The sequence below is a fragment of the Herpailurus yagouaroundi genome, unplaced genomic scaffold, assembly GCF_014898765.1.
Source record: "Herpailurus yagouaroundi ecotype Mexico unplaced genomic scaffold, PumYag 100, whole genome shotgun sequence".
Classification (NCBI taxonomy): Eukaryota; Metazoa; Chordata; class Mammalia; order Carnivora; family Felidae; genus Herpailurus; species Herpailurus yagouaroundi.
In genome coordinates this window covers 69,493,133-69,509,288 of record NW_024412391.1, presented here as the reverse complement: position 1 = coordinate 69,509,288, position 16,156 = coordinate 69,493,133, and the positions used below count along the sequence as shown (strand labels likewise).

General features: G+C 38.1%; 2 protein-coding genes across 6 annotated transcripts in view; one reads left to right on the top strand and one right to left on the bottom strand.

The window, feature by feature from the left end:
• The window catches only part of ABCB1 (ATP binding cassette subfamily B member 1), a 238,509-nt gene that overhangs the window by 162,339 nt on the left and 60,014 nt on the right, over positions 1-16,156 (bottom strand). The window lies entirely within an intron of this gene.
• The window catches only part of RUNDC3B (RUN domain containing 3B), a 155,052-nt gene continuing 143,436 nt past the window's right edge, over positions 4,541-16,156 (top strand). For 3 of the 4 annotated variants that reach the window (XM_040472768.1, XM_040472769.1, XM_040472767.1), the window contains exon 1: positions 4,541-5,104. In XM_040472768.1, the coding sequence (XP_040328702.1) occupies positions 4,983-5,104 (122 nt within the window). In that variant the 5' untranslated portion in view covers positions 4,541-4,982. The remainder of the gene's footprint in view (positions 5,105-16,156) is intronic. The other variant, XM_040472770.1, reaches the window with a different exon arrangement.

Sequence of the window (16,156 nt, the reverse complement as noted above, 5' to 3'; positions counted from 1 at the left end):
AATTACTTTGGCTATTCGGGGCCTTTTGTGGTTCCATATGAATTTTAGGATTGCTTGTTCTAGTTTCGAGAAGAATGCTGGTGCAATTTTGATTGGGATTGCATTGAATGTGTAGATAGCTTTGGGTAGTATTGACATTTTGACAATATTTATTCTTCCAATCCATGAGCAGGGAATGTCTTTCCATTTCTTTAAATCTTCTTCAATTACCTTCATAAGCTTTCTATAGTTTTCAGCATACATATCCTTTACATCTTTGGTTAGATTTATTCCTAGGTATTTTATGCTTCTTAGTGCAATTGTATCACATCTTCTTTATCCATTCATCAGTCTATGGACACTTGGGTTGTTTCCATAGTTTGGCTATTGGTGATAATGCTGCTATCAACATTGGGGTACATGTACCCCTTCAAATCTATATTTTTGTATCCTTTGGGTAAATACTTTGTAGGATGGTTTTATTTTTAACTTTTTTTTGAAACCTCCACACTTTCCAGAGTGGCTGTACCAGCTTGCATTCCCACCAACAGTGTAAAGGGGTACCCCTTTCTCTGCAGCCTCATCAACATATGTTGTTTACTGTGTTGTTAATTTTAGCCATTCTGATAGGTGTGAGGTGGTATCTCACCATGGTTTTGATTTGTATTTCTCTGATGATAAATGATGTTGAATATCTTGTTATGTGTCTGTTAGCCATCAGGTTGTCTTCTTTGGAAAAAATTCTATTCATATCTTCTGCCATTTCTTCATTGGATTATTTGTTTTTTGGGTGTTGAGTTTGATAAGTTCTTTATAGATTTCGGACACTAGTCCTTTATCCGATATGTCATTTGTAAATATCTTCTCCCATTCCATAGGTTGTCTTTTAGTTCTGTTGATGATTTCCTTCTCTGTGCAGAAGCTTTTTATCTTGATGAAGTCCCAATTGTTCATATTTGTTTTGGTTTCCCTTGCCTCCAACAATGTGTCTAGTAACAAGTTGCTATGGTCGAGGTCAAAGAGGTTGCTGCCTACGTTCTCCTCTTGATTTTGATGGTTTCTTGTCTCAAATTTAGGTCTTTCATCCATTTCAAATTTATTTTTGTGTATGGTGTAAGAAAGTGGTCCAGGCTCATTCTTCTGCATGTTGCTGTTTGGTTTTCCCAACACCTTCTCCTGAGGAGACTGTCTTTTTTCCATTGGATATTCTTTCCTGCTTTGTCAAAGATTAGTTGACCATATAGTTATGGGGCCATTTCTGGGCTTTCTATTCTGTTCCATTGATCTATGTGTCTATTTTTGTGCCAGTACATACTGTCTAGATGACTACAGCTTTGTAATATAGCTTGAAATCTGGAATTGTGATGCCTCCTGCTTTGCTTTTCTTTTTCAGGATTGTTTTGGCTATTCAGGGTCTTTTGTGGCTCCATACAAACTTTAGGATTGTTTGTTCTAGTTTTGTTAAAAATGCTGGTGATCAGGATTGCATTACATGTGCAGAATGCTTTGGGTAGTATAGACATTTTAACAATGGCTATTCTTCTAACCAATCCACGAGCATGGAAATTTTTTCCCATTTCTTTGTGTCCTCTTCGATTTCTTTCATAAATGTTCAATACTACTTCAGAGTACAGATCTTTCACCTCTTTGTTTAGGTTTATTCTTAAGTTTGTTATTGTTTTTGGTGTACTTGTAAATGGGACTGATTCCTTCATTTCTTTTTCTGCTGCTTTGTTATTGGTGCATAGAAAGGCAACAGATTTCTGTACATTGATTTTGAATCCTGTGACTTTGTTGAATTCATGTATTCCAAAATTTTTTGGTGGAGTCTTTTGGGTTTTCTACATAGAGTATTATGTTGTCTGCAAATAGTGAAAGTTTGACTCCTTTCTTGCTGATTTGGATGCCTTTTTGTTGTCTGATTGCTGAGGCTAAGATTTCCAATAGTATGTTGAATAGTAATGATGAAAGTGAACATCCCTGTCTTGGTCCTGACTATAGGGGAAAAGCTCTCAGTTTTTCCCCACTGAGGATATTAGCTGTGGGTCTTTCGCATATGGGCTTTATGATGTTGAGGTACGTTCCATCATTCCCTACTTTGTTGAGGGTTTTTATCAAGAATGGATGCTGGTTTGTGTGTGTGTGTGTGTGTGTGTGTGTGTGTGTGTGTGTGTCAAACAGCATTTTTATACTTTAAATTAGGCGTTTGCTTTTTTCATTATTTTTATTGTGAGTCTTTTTACATCTCTAAATAACCTATGTTCAAATAAATAAAATAAAGTGCTCAAATAAATAAAATAAAGACTGTAACTGGTTTTGATGAAAGTTTAAGAAGCAGTATAAAAACTCATGTGACTTTATAGTAGTATTATATTTTGTAGCAGATATAATTGATTAATTATTTCCAGATTAGTCATGTAAAGAAAGAATGAGGCCCAGGACACATTGCTCAGGATAATCAAGAAAAAGCATTATCAGATAAGGCCCCCATGTGGCAGTTTAATGACTCGTTGTACATACAAAAAAAAAAAGTTCTTTCTTAACAAGAAATCTTTTCAGCAAATACCTGTGTCAACCGAATTCACTGAACAAGTAGCGTTTGAAGAAACTTTATTACCTGATCATCTAAGATGGAGTTTTAGTAAGTCTTCAGTTATAAGTAAAAATTTGTAGTACAAACAATATGAAAATGTACTTGAAGCTAGAGAGCCAATTTTAAGAATAACAACACCTCACTTTCCAGTATTTGACAAAACCACTTAGTTTTGTCTTCTTGATAAATGTTAAGGACTTGTGTGTCCTCTCCTTCCTGTGGGACAAACCAGCATAGGGGTCTAGGAATTTTCTTGGTAACTGGTAGCTTTCCACTCTTTTCCTTATGCAGTTTTCACTTGTTTTTAAACAACAAAAAAATCAGTTTGAGCAGTGTTTGTCATTGCCAGTGCAAATATTTTGCAATGACTGCATGCATAGCTAGTGTATCTATTTCCTTATGGCTACTTCTGAATTCACCGTTGGTCTAGCAAGAGGGGACAAGTTAAGTCAGAGCTTCTAGAATGGCAACTTCCTTAAAAGCTTCCATGTTGGCAGAGAGCAGACAAGAAATGTTTGGAGACAAGTGCACTGACCTAGAAAACCCTCCTGCTTTTATTATTTTAGAAATATAAAGTTTAAAGTCTAAGTTATTTTTTATAATTTTAATGTGTGAATGTTTATTGCAGTAAGTTAGTTAAGACAAGTATTTTTTTTCTACACAGATTTTTATTCTATTATGATTAGAGTTAGTAGCTGAAAGGGCTGTCTTTGCCTTAATCTATAGAGACTTTTTTTTTTTTTTTTACAAACTCAGATATTAGTAATCTACAGTTTTATTATACAAAACTCTTTTTAAAGTGTTCGGCATAAAGTAACAATACCTCCTTTGTATAATATACATGAAGGCCAGATATCCATTTACACTAAACGATGTATTCTATAACAATCATCTTTGACAGAAACTTCAAAATTAAAGGTGGAAGTTATATGGATTTGGGGGACACTAAAATTGTAAAATTTCAGCAAAATAATGCCAAATGTAACTTGAAGTTACATTTAATGAACGTTTATTGAGTACTTGTTCTATTCAGGGAAGGTTCCACAAGGCCCGTAGTTATTAACGGATTTCACTCTAAATCTGAGCATATTGATGCCAAGGGAGATGGACCGCCACATAGGTGAGTACGGGAGAACCAGGTAGAGGCCAAGACCTTCCTGCTGGTAAGGCCAGGGGGTGAAGTTTTGCAAAGTGGGCGCTAGATTCCAAACACGCGCGACAAGAGTGGTACCCTTCTCAGGGAGCAGCCCAGAAGAGCCAAGGGCCAACCCTCCCTAGACTCACTGTTCCCCACGCAACCCCGGAGTCGCTGCCCAGGCCAGGAGAAGCGGGAAGGGGCAAGACCGCACATTAGCACCGCGCTGGTTCTCATGTGGGTGGTCAGTCCTGGCTACAGGACATGCTGGGTCTAGGGTAGGAGTGACGTGGAGTGGACGGTCAAGAAATCCCATCATGAGACGCTCAAGAGGGATATTCCACGGGCATTTTCCCTCCCTGGGGCTATTTGTCTCTGTTTTCCAGGCCAGGGGAAGAAATTAGGACAAAAAAAAAACCCCTGCTCCATTCCTGAGAGTCAAGTGCTAGGTAGGGTGTGACAGCCGGACTGCTGCATTTTCGGGACCGAGGACCTTAAAGAGGTTAAGGGCTGGAAAAAGATCAACTGCTAGGGATCCTAGTGGTTAAAGCCGGGCTTTCTGCAAGGGTCGGCATTCTGCCTGGGGCTCTCCGGCGCCCCGCATCCCACAATCCCCGGGCAAACTGCGACGCCGCTCCGATGCGTGCTGGCTGCCTGCGGCACGCGTGCTGCGAGCACGAGCCCGGCGTCTTGACAGCTGCCCACGAGCCGGGGAGGTGCTCCAGCACGCTGCATTAAAAAGGCCACGCGTCCGGCCCCGCCCCTCGCGTGCCGCGATTGGCTCCAGGTGGACTGCGTTGGTCTGATAGGTGCAGGGCGGGCGGGGCTGCGCGCGCCAGGTCCGTGGCTTCACGGTGGCCGCCACAGCTGGGGCGCGAGTGGCGGCCGAAGGCGGGCGGTAGGGCGTGAGGGCCAGCGGGAACGCGCGCGTGCTGGCAGCCGAGGTCCCTCAGGAAGCAGGGGAGCGCCCAACGCCGCCCCGCACGCGCCGCCCGAGGCCGGCGGCGCGCGCGAGGGCGGGGGAGGTGCGCGCGTGTGTGCGAGTGAGTGTGTGTGTGTTGGGCTTGGGTGCGGAGCGTGAGCCGTCAGTGCCCGGGTACCGGTTACCCCGCGGTCTTCTACATCCTCCGTCGGTCCCTGCTCCTTCCCACGACCCTACAGTGTCCTCCCACGGTCGCAAAACGAACAAGAGCGTTACGGAGCAGGTGTGGGGGGGGGGTGGGGGTGGAGAGGAAGGGTAGCACCAGACAAAAGGGGCGCCGGGGTCAGCCCGCCATGGCCTCCCGGAGCCTGGGGGGCCTGAGCGGGAGCCGCTGCGGGGGCGGCGGCGGCGGCAAGAAGAGCCTGAGCGCCCGCAATGCTGCGGTGGAGAGAAGGAACCTGATCACCGTGTGCAGGTACGGCGCGGCCCGCAGAGCGCTGCGAGGGGAGGGGGCCGCCGGCGCCCCAGGCTTCGGGCTTCGGGCGAGCGCGCGTGCTCCCTGGGGGTCCCGCAGACCCGGGGCTGTAGCCCCAGTCTCTGCCGCACCGGGCGTGTCCGCCGGCGCGAGCGTCCTGAAAGGGGCCGGGGTCTGGGCACAGCTGAGGCCCGGGACTTTCCGTCAGTTTCAGCACTGGAAGCAAGCGAGGAGAAGGCTTGGGGCGGGGCTGGGGGAGGATTTGTTTTGAATGTGCCTGCTAGTGTCAGAGTAAAAGAGGAGGGCAGGGAGGAAGTGCTCTTTCATTTACTGCACATTAAGCTGTCAACTAGCTTTTGGTAAAATCGTCGTCACTGTGATTATTTACTGTGTTGTCTCAAAATCGGAATGCATTTTGGTTTTGTTTTGGCTTGTTTACATATGTATTCAGTCATTTCATTCCACCAGTATTGAGTGTCTACTACAACAAGCCTGCTGTGTGTGTGTGTGTGTGTGTGTGTGTGTGTGTGTGTGAGAGTGTGTTTTCTCTCTCCACTTTTGAATTGCAGTGCTAGTGCAGTTTCTGCAGTTGTTTTTAAGAGTGGGACTGTGGAAGATACCGAGGCTTCATGTCAATGATTTATTCCACGTCTGCCTCTCCTTCAATGTTTTCTAATTGTAAATGTAGTATTCCTTTACTCTGGAACATATAGAAACATAAAAAGGAATAATTAGTATCTATAAGTCTAGTATTCAGAAATAACTGATTTTTCACCAAACACCTCCGCAGCAACTATCGGTTAATCCTCTAAGAATTAGGGAATGATCACACCTTTCCCTTCCTTGCAATTTCTGTCTGTATATTTCTTCCTGTGTAACATGTGTCTGGCATCTTATGCATTATACAGATACAGATATTTATACTAGGACTTATATTCAATAACTTTGAGCGACTTGTTTTTCATTTGGACTGTTACAGATGTTTGCCTATATAGCAGGAAGACCTGCCTCGCTGTTACTGCACTTAGAGCTGTAAACCATATTATAATGTGGAATTGGTTTAATTTACCATTTGTGCTGTCTAGAATGCAACCTTTTGAGGAAGACAGGTTTTAAATGTATTTAAATCCAGATAAATCTTTTTTTTTAAGTTGGGAAAAACAGAACAATAAGCAAGGCTGATTTCTTAGTTTTATTTTATCTACATTAAAGATTATTTTATTTTTCTAAAAGACAATCATCTCAAGCAGGATCCAACATATACAGCGCTTCTTGGGTAGCGTATTTTATAAAAGCTCCATCAGAGTTAAATTTCACAGGAGAGCTTTTTGCTCAATTATATTTTTTTACTTTTTTAAAACCTTCCTACTATAGCATCTGATGCTCAGGAAGTATTTATTGAATGAATAAATTCAGTGGTGGGTACTATTTCTTTTGCTTCTCCATTTTTGTCATGGCCGATTTTAGGTTATTTAATGTTCATCTCCCCCATCAGAGGCCAAGACCTGAAAAAAGGGCTTGTATCTCAACCTTATTTAAATAACATTTTAAGTTATGGATAAGAAATTTCAGTTATATCACACTGATTTGTGTGGACAAGCTGTTTGGGCTAGCTGTATTTTCATTAATTTTATTTGCATAATTATTTTCGATTGTGAATATCAGTGCTGACCTTAGTTATAATTTACTTGTAAGTTTAGTATTGTAGCTAAAATACATTTCAGTTTTTCAACATGTATTTATGTGGATTTACTGCTAAAGTTGTTCTTTATGTCCGAAGAGGCGATAGTTTATATAAATTACATCCATCTCAATAGTAATGGGATCTGTTTGATAGGCATTGTCTAAAAGGCTTTTACTTTTTGGGAAAAAAAGTCACTATAGGCCATTTGTATGCTTTAAGTAGCTCTGCCCCTAATTCAGCAAAATGAACAAATCAATATTTATGCATTTGCGTTTCTTTGCCTTTCAGAGTTACCATATTGTAGAATCTCACCCATGTCTCTTAATTCATTTTTTAATTTTTATTTATCAAGTTAGAGGTGATTTGATAGTTAAGTTGGGAAGAAGTTGGATTAGAGTTTGAGTTCTAAGTTTACCTTGTCATTGACTAGTTGTATGTCCTTTAACAAGCCATGCAAACATCTCATTTTCTAGTTTTCACATATATAAAATAATCTTGTACTAGATCATTAGTAAGCTTCAGTAACAGCCCTAAAACTAATAATAGTCTTGATGCCAAATGTGTTCATTTTTTTTCTTTTGAATTTCTCCAAATATGAGCAGGGTAATGGTAGACATAGGTTTTATGGTAGCTAGATGAGGCATGTGCATTTTTCTCTTTAAAGAAAAATATTTTGAACTCTGCCTTCCATTTTGTTTCTCTACTGATGTTCTAGAAAACTTGTGAACAGTTTAACAAAGCAAACCAAAGCAAAGGTTCCCCCCCCATTACCACCACATATCATTCTACTGTATCTATAATACTTATATAGTAATGCTTTTTCCTTAACCCTTAAACGTTATGCATATTCGCAGCTTAGTTTTGAAACCTTATTATGTATCTTCCTAATTCTTTAGGTTTAAAGCCTTATACAACAACAATATTGTTATGGTGTTAAACTTTTGAAGTGGGTTATTTGGTTAGGTTAAGATAGTCAAGACCTGAATTAAATTGCAGTACATTGTGATTGTGTATGTAATTATTTCATCGCTTGTTTTTGTTCCATTGAACATTGTATTGCAGCCTTAAAAATACTTGTATGGTACTTAGTAAGTAAGTACTATTTTATCATGCTTTTTACAGATTGTGGTGGAGAGAAAGTAGGTCATTTGAGGCTTCTAAATATTCCACACTCAACACCAAAATATTCGTAGACTGATGTTGGCTCTGTGTACCAACTAGTATTTTCCCTGCATATTCTCTACCATTTAGAACTTTGAAAAATTAATTTTTTAAGGTCTTATAGGCTATTTTTAGCCTGCATTTTTCATCCATAGGAAATCAGGTACATTAGTCATTTTTTCTGTCATTTTTAAGCTTCATGTTTTACTGAAAAGCTTACATATTCCTTTAATTTTACTTCTGTTGACAAGAAGAATTTAAATCTAGTCTCTTTCTGTGGGTTAATATTGTTTTATGAGAAAGCTGTTACAGTATACAGTTTATATATGCATAAACGCTTTTAAAATAATATTCAACTTTTACATCAATTCTTTAAGAGAAACTCCTCACACAGTCATAATTTTCCTGTCTTGTGAGGAGAAAGGATTAACGAGTGATTTAAGGAGAAAGTGTGATGAGTGGAGACAAATGATGGTTATCAAATTTAAAGTACTTCTAATAAGATGTACATAGTTATTCTTGGATGTCTGTAGGTGAATATATTACTTCATAATTTGAAAGTTATTTCAAGTAACAGTAGGGCCTTATTTTTCCAGTGTAGTCAGGGAATGAGGTGCTCATATTTTCCATGTTATTAATGTTTGAGTTAAGCTTAAAATTCTCCCATTAGCTAGAGTGCCCTACTCAGCATTAATTGTGGAGTACAGTCTTCTGAATAACTGAAGCTTTTAATTTAAGTGTTCAAATTTAAGCCATAATAAATAACAATATTTAAAATATTTTGGGTGAACTGCTTTTAAAAATGGATGACACATTTCCCTACCTTCTTTGAAAAGACTCTCTAAAGAATAATAAAATCCTTATTAAAGACTTCACTCTGAATCTGTTTCTGTGAATATACCCTCTGCAGTGGCTGCCCTGGGGACTCTTGAAATACATAGAGCTTTTTGCTACATGGCCCCTGAAGATTGTCTTTCAGGTTTTTTGTCTGGTTTTGTATTCTGCTGTCGCCTCCTACCAAGTTGTTATTTCTTACAACTTTGCCTGTTTCTGGCAGCTCTTTCCTTTATGCTTCCATCCTCACATGCTTCTTATAATTGGTTGTGATCTAGGAAAGCAGATAAGTAAATTTATCATATGTTAAAAAAAAAAAAAAAGGCACCCAGAGGCCTTAGTTAAGTGAGTGATCTTTAGCACTCTGAACTTCACATTCTACTTGATGAATAATCAGAAAAAAGGTCTATTCCTATGCTTGAACTTGGTGGGTAAAATGCAGATATGTAAAATGTTACTGAGTATTATTGGCAATATAATCCTTTAAACTTTAAATCCAGTGAGTTACTCTACTTGTTACTATTGGCTTGAGTATGCCTCATGAGACTGTTCATCCCTTGGCTTTAGTGATTATATTTTTGGTGAAAGCTCTTTTAGTCATGCTATGTGTGGCAGAACTTGGGGTCTGGTCTTTGATCAACATTTTTAGTTGTATTCTCTTGGAGCAGGTTCAGTATCATTTCTAAGGATTGTTAGAGCCCTGATAGTAGGTATTCACAACCGAGGTAGCATGATAATCTTTTCAGCTATTGGTCCTGGATAAGCTTCTCAGCATTCATAGAAGGTTATTATCTCTTTCCCTAGCTAAAATGTGTTCATACTCAACTTACAGAGAATAGCTGTCCTCCACACATTTACCTGCACTGCTTATCGTAACTTCACTGCTGATAGATAAATTTGAGAAGCTCAGTTGAAAGATAAGATACTCAGGGGAGAATATGTGAAGCTTATCCACTGTTGTATTCAGTCTTACAGGTTTAAAAGATCTGTCTCTGAGTTGGTCCAAATCATCAGAAAGCAGTTGGGTATGTTCACACACTCCTTTCACCAGTTGCTTTTACAAAATTGTGTATTGGTAAGATTCCGCTAGCCTATATTGTGGGTCATCAGAAGAAGCATTCACAGGTCTTCTTGACATTGTTGTCAAGAACATCATTATGTCAAGAAGTGTCTTCTTTTTGTAAAGATTTCTGTGAGAAATATCGGTCTTATTTTAGTGCCAAGAATTCTATCTCTAGGCAGTTGGTGTATTTATATCTACTGGACACAAATGTGTAACTGACAACTTCTCTTTTCTTACACAGCTTTACAAATTTTAGTATTAAATCTGTAGCCAAGCTTTAAATGATAGGTAGAACATGGGAGTATTGCATTAAGCCTTATTCTTAGCTGTTCTTTGTTTCCACATTTTTCATATAAATTATTACTGGGGCACCTGGGTGGCTCAGTGGGTTGATTCTGACTCCTTTTTTTTTTTAAGTTTATTTTTATTTATTTTGAGAGAGAGAGACCAAGCAGGAGAGGGACAGAGAGAGGGAGGGACAAGCATGGGACAGCTTGCACCATCAGTGCAGAGCCCCATGTAACTCACAAACGGTGAGATGATGACCTGAGCTGAAATCTAGAGTGGGACAGTTAACTGACTGAACCACCCAGGTGCCCCAAGATTCCGACTCTTGATTTCTGGTCTCATGATCTCATGGTTTGTGGGATGGAGGCTGTGCCTGACAGTATGGAGCCTGCTTGGGATTCTTTTCTCTCTCTCTCCCCCTCTCTCTTTTTCTCTTTTCCGCCCTCCCCTACTTGCACATGTGCATGCTGTCTCTCTCAAAATAAATAAACATTAAAAAAATAATTACTGATTTATAATCTGTATACAGAAAGTGCACATAGCTCAGTGAATTTTTTGCAAAGAGAACACTACAGTGTAACTCATACCCAGGTCAAGAAAAAGAACGTTACCCTTCATATATTTAAATATTCTTAAATTTTTCTCAAACATGTTGGTAGTTTTGAATATCTCTTTTTTTTTTTTAATTTTTTTTTCAACGTTTATTTATTTTTGGGACAGAGAGAGACAGAGCATGAACGGGGGAGGGGCAGAGAGAGAGGGAGACACAGAATCGGAAACAGGCTCCAGGCTCTGAGCCATCAGCCCAGAGCCCGACGCGGGGCTGGAACTCACGGACCGCGAGATCGTGACCTGGCTGAAGTCGGACGCTTAACCGACTGCGCCACCCAGGCGCCCCTGAATATCTCTTTTTAAACCTATTTGTTTATATTTTTTATATTGTAACAAATCATTAAAATTTTTTTCAATCTTTTTTTCTCGCTGATGCATAGACATAAAATCAACCTTGTAAAATACTTGTTTTGTGATCTAGTAATCTTAACCAGGTTTACTTATTCTAACAGATTTTCTGCAGTCTTTTTTTAAATTTTGAATATAGTCATGTCATCTGCTTGTTTTATTTCTTCCTTTTTCAACTTTTACACCTTTGTTTTCTTGTTTTGCTGCACTTCCTAGGACCACATTATTGTAGAAAATATTAACAATTTTACCATGAAGCAGGTATTTGCAGTCAAATGTTTTTTCTGTCTACCAAAATAAACATAATTTCTCTCTCTTTTTTTGGTTTATGTGGTAAATTATATTGATTGACTTTTGGAGGTTAAACTACTCTGGAATAAAAACATGTGCTATATTGTTAATTTTTTAATATATATTATATATATGATATATATAATATATGCTTTTACATATATTTAATATATATTTTATATATAACATATATATTAATAATATATATATTAATGAGTTAATATTCTTTTGGGATTTTTGCGTATATGTTCATGAAAGAGATTTATCTGTAATTGTTCTTATAGCGTCCTTGTTTAGTTTTGTCATTTAGATTATCTGACCTTATAAAGCAAGTTGGGAAATATTCCTCTGCAGAAGAATTTGTGTAATATTAGATTATTTCTTTCTTAAACTTTTGGAAGAATTCACCAGGGAAGAAATTTGAACTGCTAATTGTTTTTGTGGGAAGTCTTTTAGTAACAGATTTAATTTATTTAATAGACACTGTAGAATTCAGATTTCCTTTTACTTCTTGAATCAGCCTTCAGTGAGTTCTTCATGTGTGTTATCAAATTTATTCCTAAGACCTTTAAAATATCCTCTTAAAATATTTTTTTATTCTTTAAAAAAAGTCTGTAGTATTTCTTTCCTTACCCTTTATTTAAGTTCTTGTTCTTTTTCTAATTTCTGGGATGGGGTTTTAGATTACTGTTTTTCAGCCTTTCTTTTCTAGGAAATACCTTTTAAATACAGATGCCCTTCTTGGACATTACTTTGGGATTGTTCACAAGATTTGAAATGTTGTGTCTTTATTATTAATTTGTTTAAAATGTTTTCTAATTTATGTTGGGATTTCCTCTTCAACTCAGGGATTATTTTAAAAAATTTTTATCTTTCCAACAGTTTAGGGTTTTCTAGTTATTTTTAGATACTGATTTCCAACTTAATTCTACTCTGTGGAGAACATATTCTGAAAGCTTTTAAACTTTTGACATTTTGGGGGTGCCTGGGTGGCGCAGTCGGTTAAACGTCCGACTTCAGCCAGGTCACGATCTCGCGGTCCGTGAGTTCGAGCCCCGCATCAGGCTCTGGGCTGATGGCTCAGAGCCTGGAGCCTGTTTCGGATTCTGTGTCTCCCTCTCTCTCTGCCCCTCCCCCGTTCATGCTCTGTCTCTCTCTGTCCCAAAAATAAATACACGTTGAAAAAAAAAATTAAACTTTTGATATTTTGTTTATGCTTGCTTTATGATACAGCATATGGTTAGTTTTGATAAATACTTCATGTATATTTGAAAAACATATATTCTGTCATTGATTGCATGTTCTGTCTATGCTAGTTAGATCTAAGTATGTTAATTTTGTTATTCCTATTTTCTGTAACCTTACTGGTTTTTGTATGCTTAGTCTATCTGATTTTGAGAGGTATGTTAAAGTCTGTCTCTGAGTGTACATTTGTCTATTTCTTCTTTTAGTGTGTCATTTTAGCTGTCAGTATTTAGCTGCACAGTATGTGCAGATTAAGAGTTGTGATCTCTTCCTAGGGGTTGGATTATTTGTCATCATGAAATGTCTTTAATACTGTTACTGCCTGAAAGTCTATTTTGTCTGCTATTAGATAAAACTTTCTTTCAGCCAATGTTTGTATGTATGATGTATGTTTTTCCACCCTTAACTTTTAATCTTTTTGTCCTTAAACATTTTTATTTAAATGTTTATTTATTTTCGAGAGAGTGAGCATGAGCAGGAGAAAGGCAGAGAGACAGGGAAACACAGAATCTAAAGCAGGTTCCAGGCTCTGAGCTGTGAGCACAGAACCTGAAGTAGGGCTCGAACTCATGAACCAGGAGATCATGACCTGAGCTGAAGTCAACGTTTAACTGACTGAGCCACACAGGTGCCCCTTAATCTTTTTGTCCTTAAATATAACGTGTCTCATAATCAGGATAGAATTGAATTTTGCCTCTTATCCAACCTTTTATTTGGAGTATTTAGTCTATTTACATTTAATGTTGTTATATTTGGGTTTATAGCTACCATTTAACTCTTTGTGTTTACTTTTTTTTCTTCTTATATGTCAGTAAAGTATTTTTTATTTATTCCACTATTCCAGTTTTTCTAGGGACTTGTTAGTCATATATTCTTTTTCATTTTCTATATATATGATTGCTATCCTTTTAGCAGTTACTCTTGATTTGTTACAGTGAAATATAAATCTAACTCTCACTGCTTCTCCAGTAGTGTTAGAGCCATTTATTCATTCTCATCTTGAGACATTTTAAGTCTACATATATTTTACATTCTACAAGATTCTTTTATTACTGTATTTTACACTTGATATTCAGGCAATACACGTTTGCGTTTACCAACATATTTACCCATGCCACTGATCTTCCATCAAGTTTGGAAAGATTTGGCTAATTTTTTTTTTTTTTGTAAATTTTTTAAAATGTTTATTTTTGAGAGTGAGAGAGCGCGTGCACGTGCATGCGCTTGCAAGAGTGGGGGAGGGGCAGAGAGAGAAGGAGACATAGAATCTGAAGCAGGCTTCAGGCTCTGAGCTGTCAGCTCCTGATGCAGGGCTGGAACCCATGAACCGCGAGATCATGACCTGAGCTGAAGTCAAACACTTAACCAACTGAGCCACCGGGCGCCCCTTGGCTAATATCTTTTTAACCTTCAATTACATATATGATAAATTTTACCCGGCTCCACTTGCCTTATATCCTTTTCTGTATTTTCTCTTCATTTTCTCTGTGCTTCAGTTTGTTTATTTTCTATTGACTTCTCTTTTCATTAATCTTGTCTTCTGATGTTTCTCATCTACTGTTTAACTCATTAAATGAGTTTTTAATTTCATATAGTCCTAGAATTTTAATTTGATTCCTTTTTAATAAACTCTAGTCTTCTGATAGAAATGCCTATCTTTTTATCTATATCCATCTTTTCCTGTATTCCCTAGGTCATATTAATCATGGTTATTTTAAAGTTCTCATCACTGATTTGGAATATTTGGATTGTCTTGCGTCTCTTTTTTTGTGTTTTCTCTCTTCCTCTCTTTGTCACGCAGTCTTATTTTTTGGCATATTTAGGTTTTTTTTTTTTTTTTATTGAATGCCAGAGAGTATGTATTAAATTTTTCTTTAGCACTTTTATTGTTCATTAAATGCCATTATACTTACCCTATTGCCAACCATCGTGTCAAATGTATTAATTAGAACAGAGTAGAAAAAGATCACGGAGTAAACAGGTGGAGTCCACTCATCCATTTGAAAAAAACATGGCCAAGGACATTCTAATGCCCAGTGCTCGTAGTATAGGATAATGCTCACTTTCCTTACTGATGTTATCTTCCTTTGGAAGATAGAATGGTAGCTGATCACCATCCAATCAGGAATTATGCTGAATCCAGGCTGTATTCCAACCCTGTTAAGTCTTGCTCAGCCTTTCATTTGCCTCTGACCATCCAGGGTTTTCAACCTAGGTTTGATGTATTTTTCAGCACCCTTTCTCTGGTAGTCCTAAAGTATTATTTTGTTTTCTGGAACTACCAAATGCTTTATTCTGTTTTTCAGAGACTTTTTGATTAGGATTTTAGTCTCCTGATGACAACGTGTTAGAGGGCTTCCCAAGTCTCTTCCAAAAGCTTTCCTGGTTTTTCTTTTCCCCACTAGCTGCCTTCTTTGGGAGTCAGACCCTCCACACTCAGAATTGGCAGACGTTTCTGGGTAAAAGCAGCTATAGCAGTCAATTGATTTTTGAGCCTTTCTCTTTTTGGAGTCTTAGCCTCTCTAATTCTTATTGTTGGAGCCACTCTCTGCAGGCTTCAAACATAAGATTTCTGTAATTCTTCCCCCTCCCCTCCAGTTTTGCTAGCTGTATTCTGTGGGACACTGGTCTACCACCATTTATTCTGTCCTCCTTAGAAGTGGAAGTCTAATCTCATGTTTTTTTTTTTTTTTTTTTAATTTTTTTTCCAACATTTATTTATTTTTGGGACAGAGAGAGACAGAGCATGAACGGGGGAGGGGCAGAGAGAGAGGGAGACACAGAATGGGAAACAGGCTCCAGGCTCTGAGCCATCAGCCCAGAGCCCGACGCGGGGCTCGAACTCACGGACCGCGAGATCGTGACCTGGCTGAAGTCGGACGCTTAACCGACTGCACCACCCAGGCGCCCCTAATCTCATGTTTTTTATCTTCTTCCTAGTTTTAATTTATGCAGCCAACTGATGGTATTTTATATGCCCCCATAAGTAATCTTAAGTTGTTCTGGAATAGGTTATATAAATAAATATAGCACCAACTGTGCTGTAACCTAATTATCTTTTGTCTCTTACTAGAATATGAATTTCTCAGGTACTGGAATAATAATTTATTCAGCATCTAGTTTATTTCCAGCATTTAGTACACAGTAGGCATATTTATCAAATGAGGTAATTTGTAATTAATGAAAAATAATAGGATAGACATTTCCAAAATAAGGGTGAAGGTCGAATTAAAGAATCATCATCACTTAATTTTTGAAAGTCACCGAAGGATTAATCTCTGATGATAGTAGAATTTTAAACATCTAATAGCGTCAGCAGAAGAATTTGCTTTCTTTTGCTTGGAGTTACTCTAATTGAAATTTAATGAGGAAATGGAAAAATAAAAATTCATCTCTTCCAGTGTTTGAAAAATAATAGTAAAAACGGTGAGGCTGAAGTAAACAAATATATTTTTTGGTATTTCTTTACCAAAGCAATCTACTTTAATTTTCAATTGTATAGAAGCTATTTCACAAAAATAGGTTA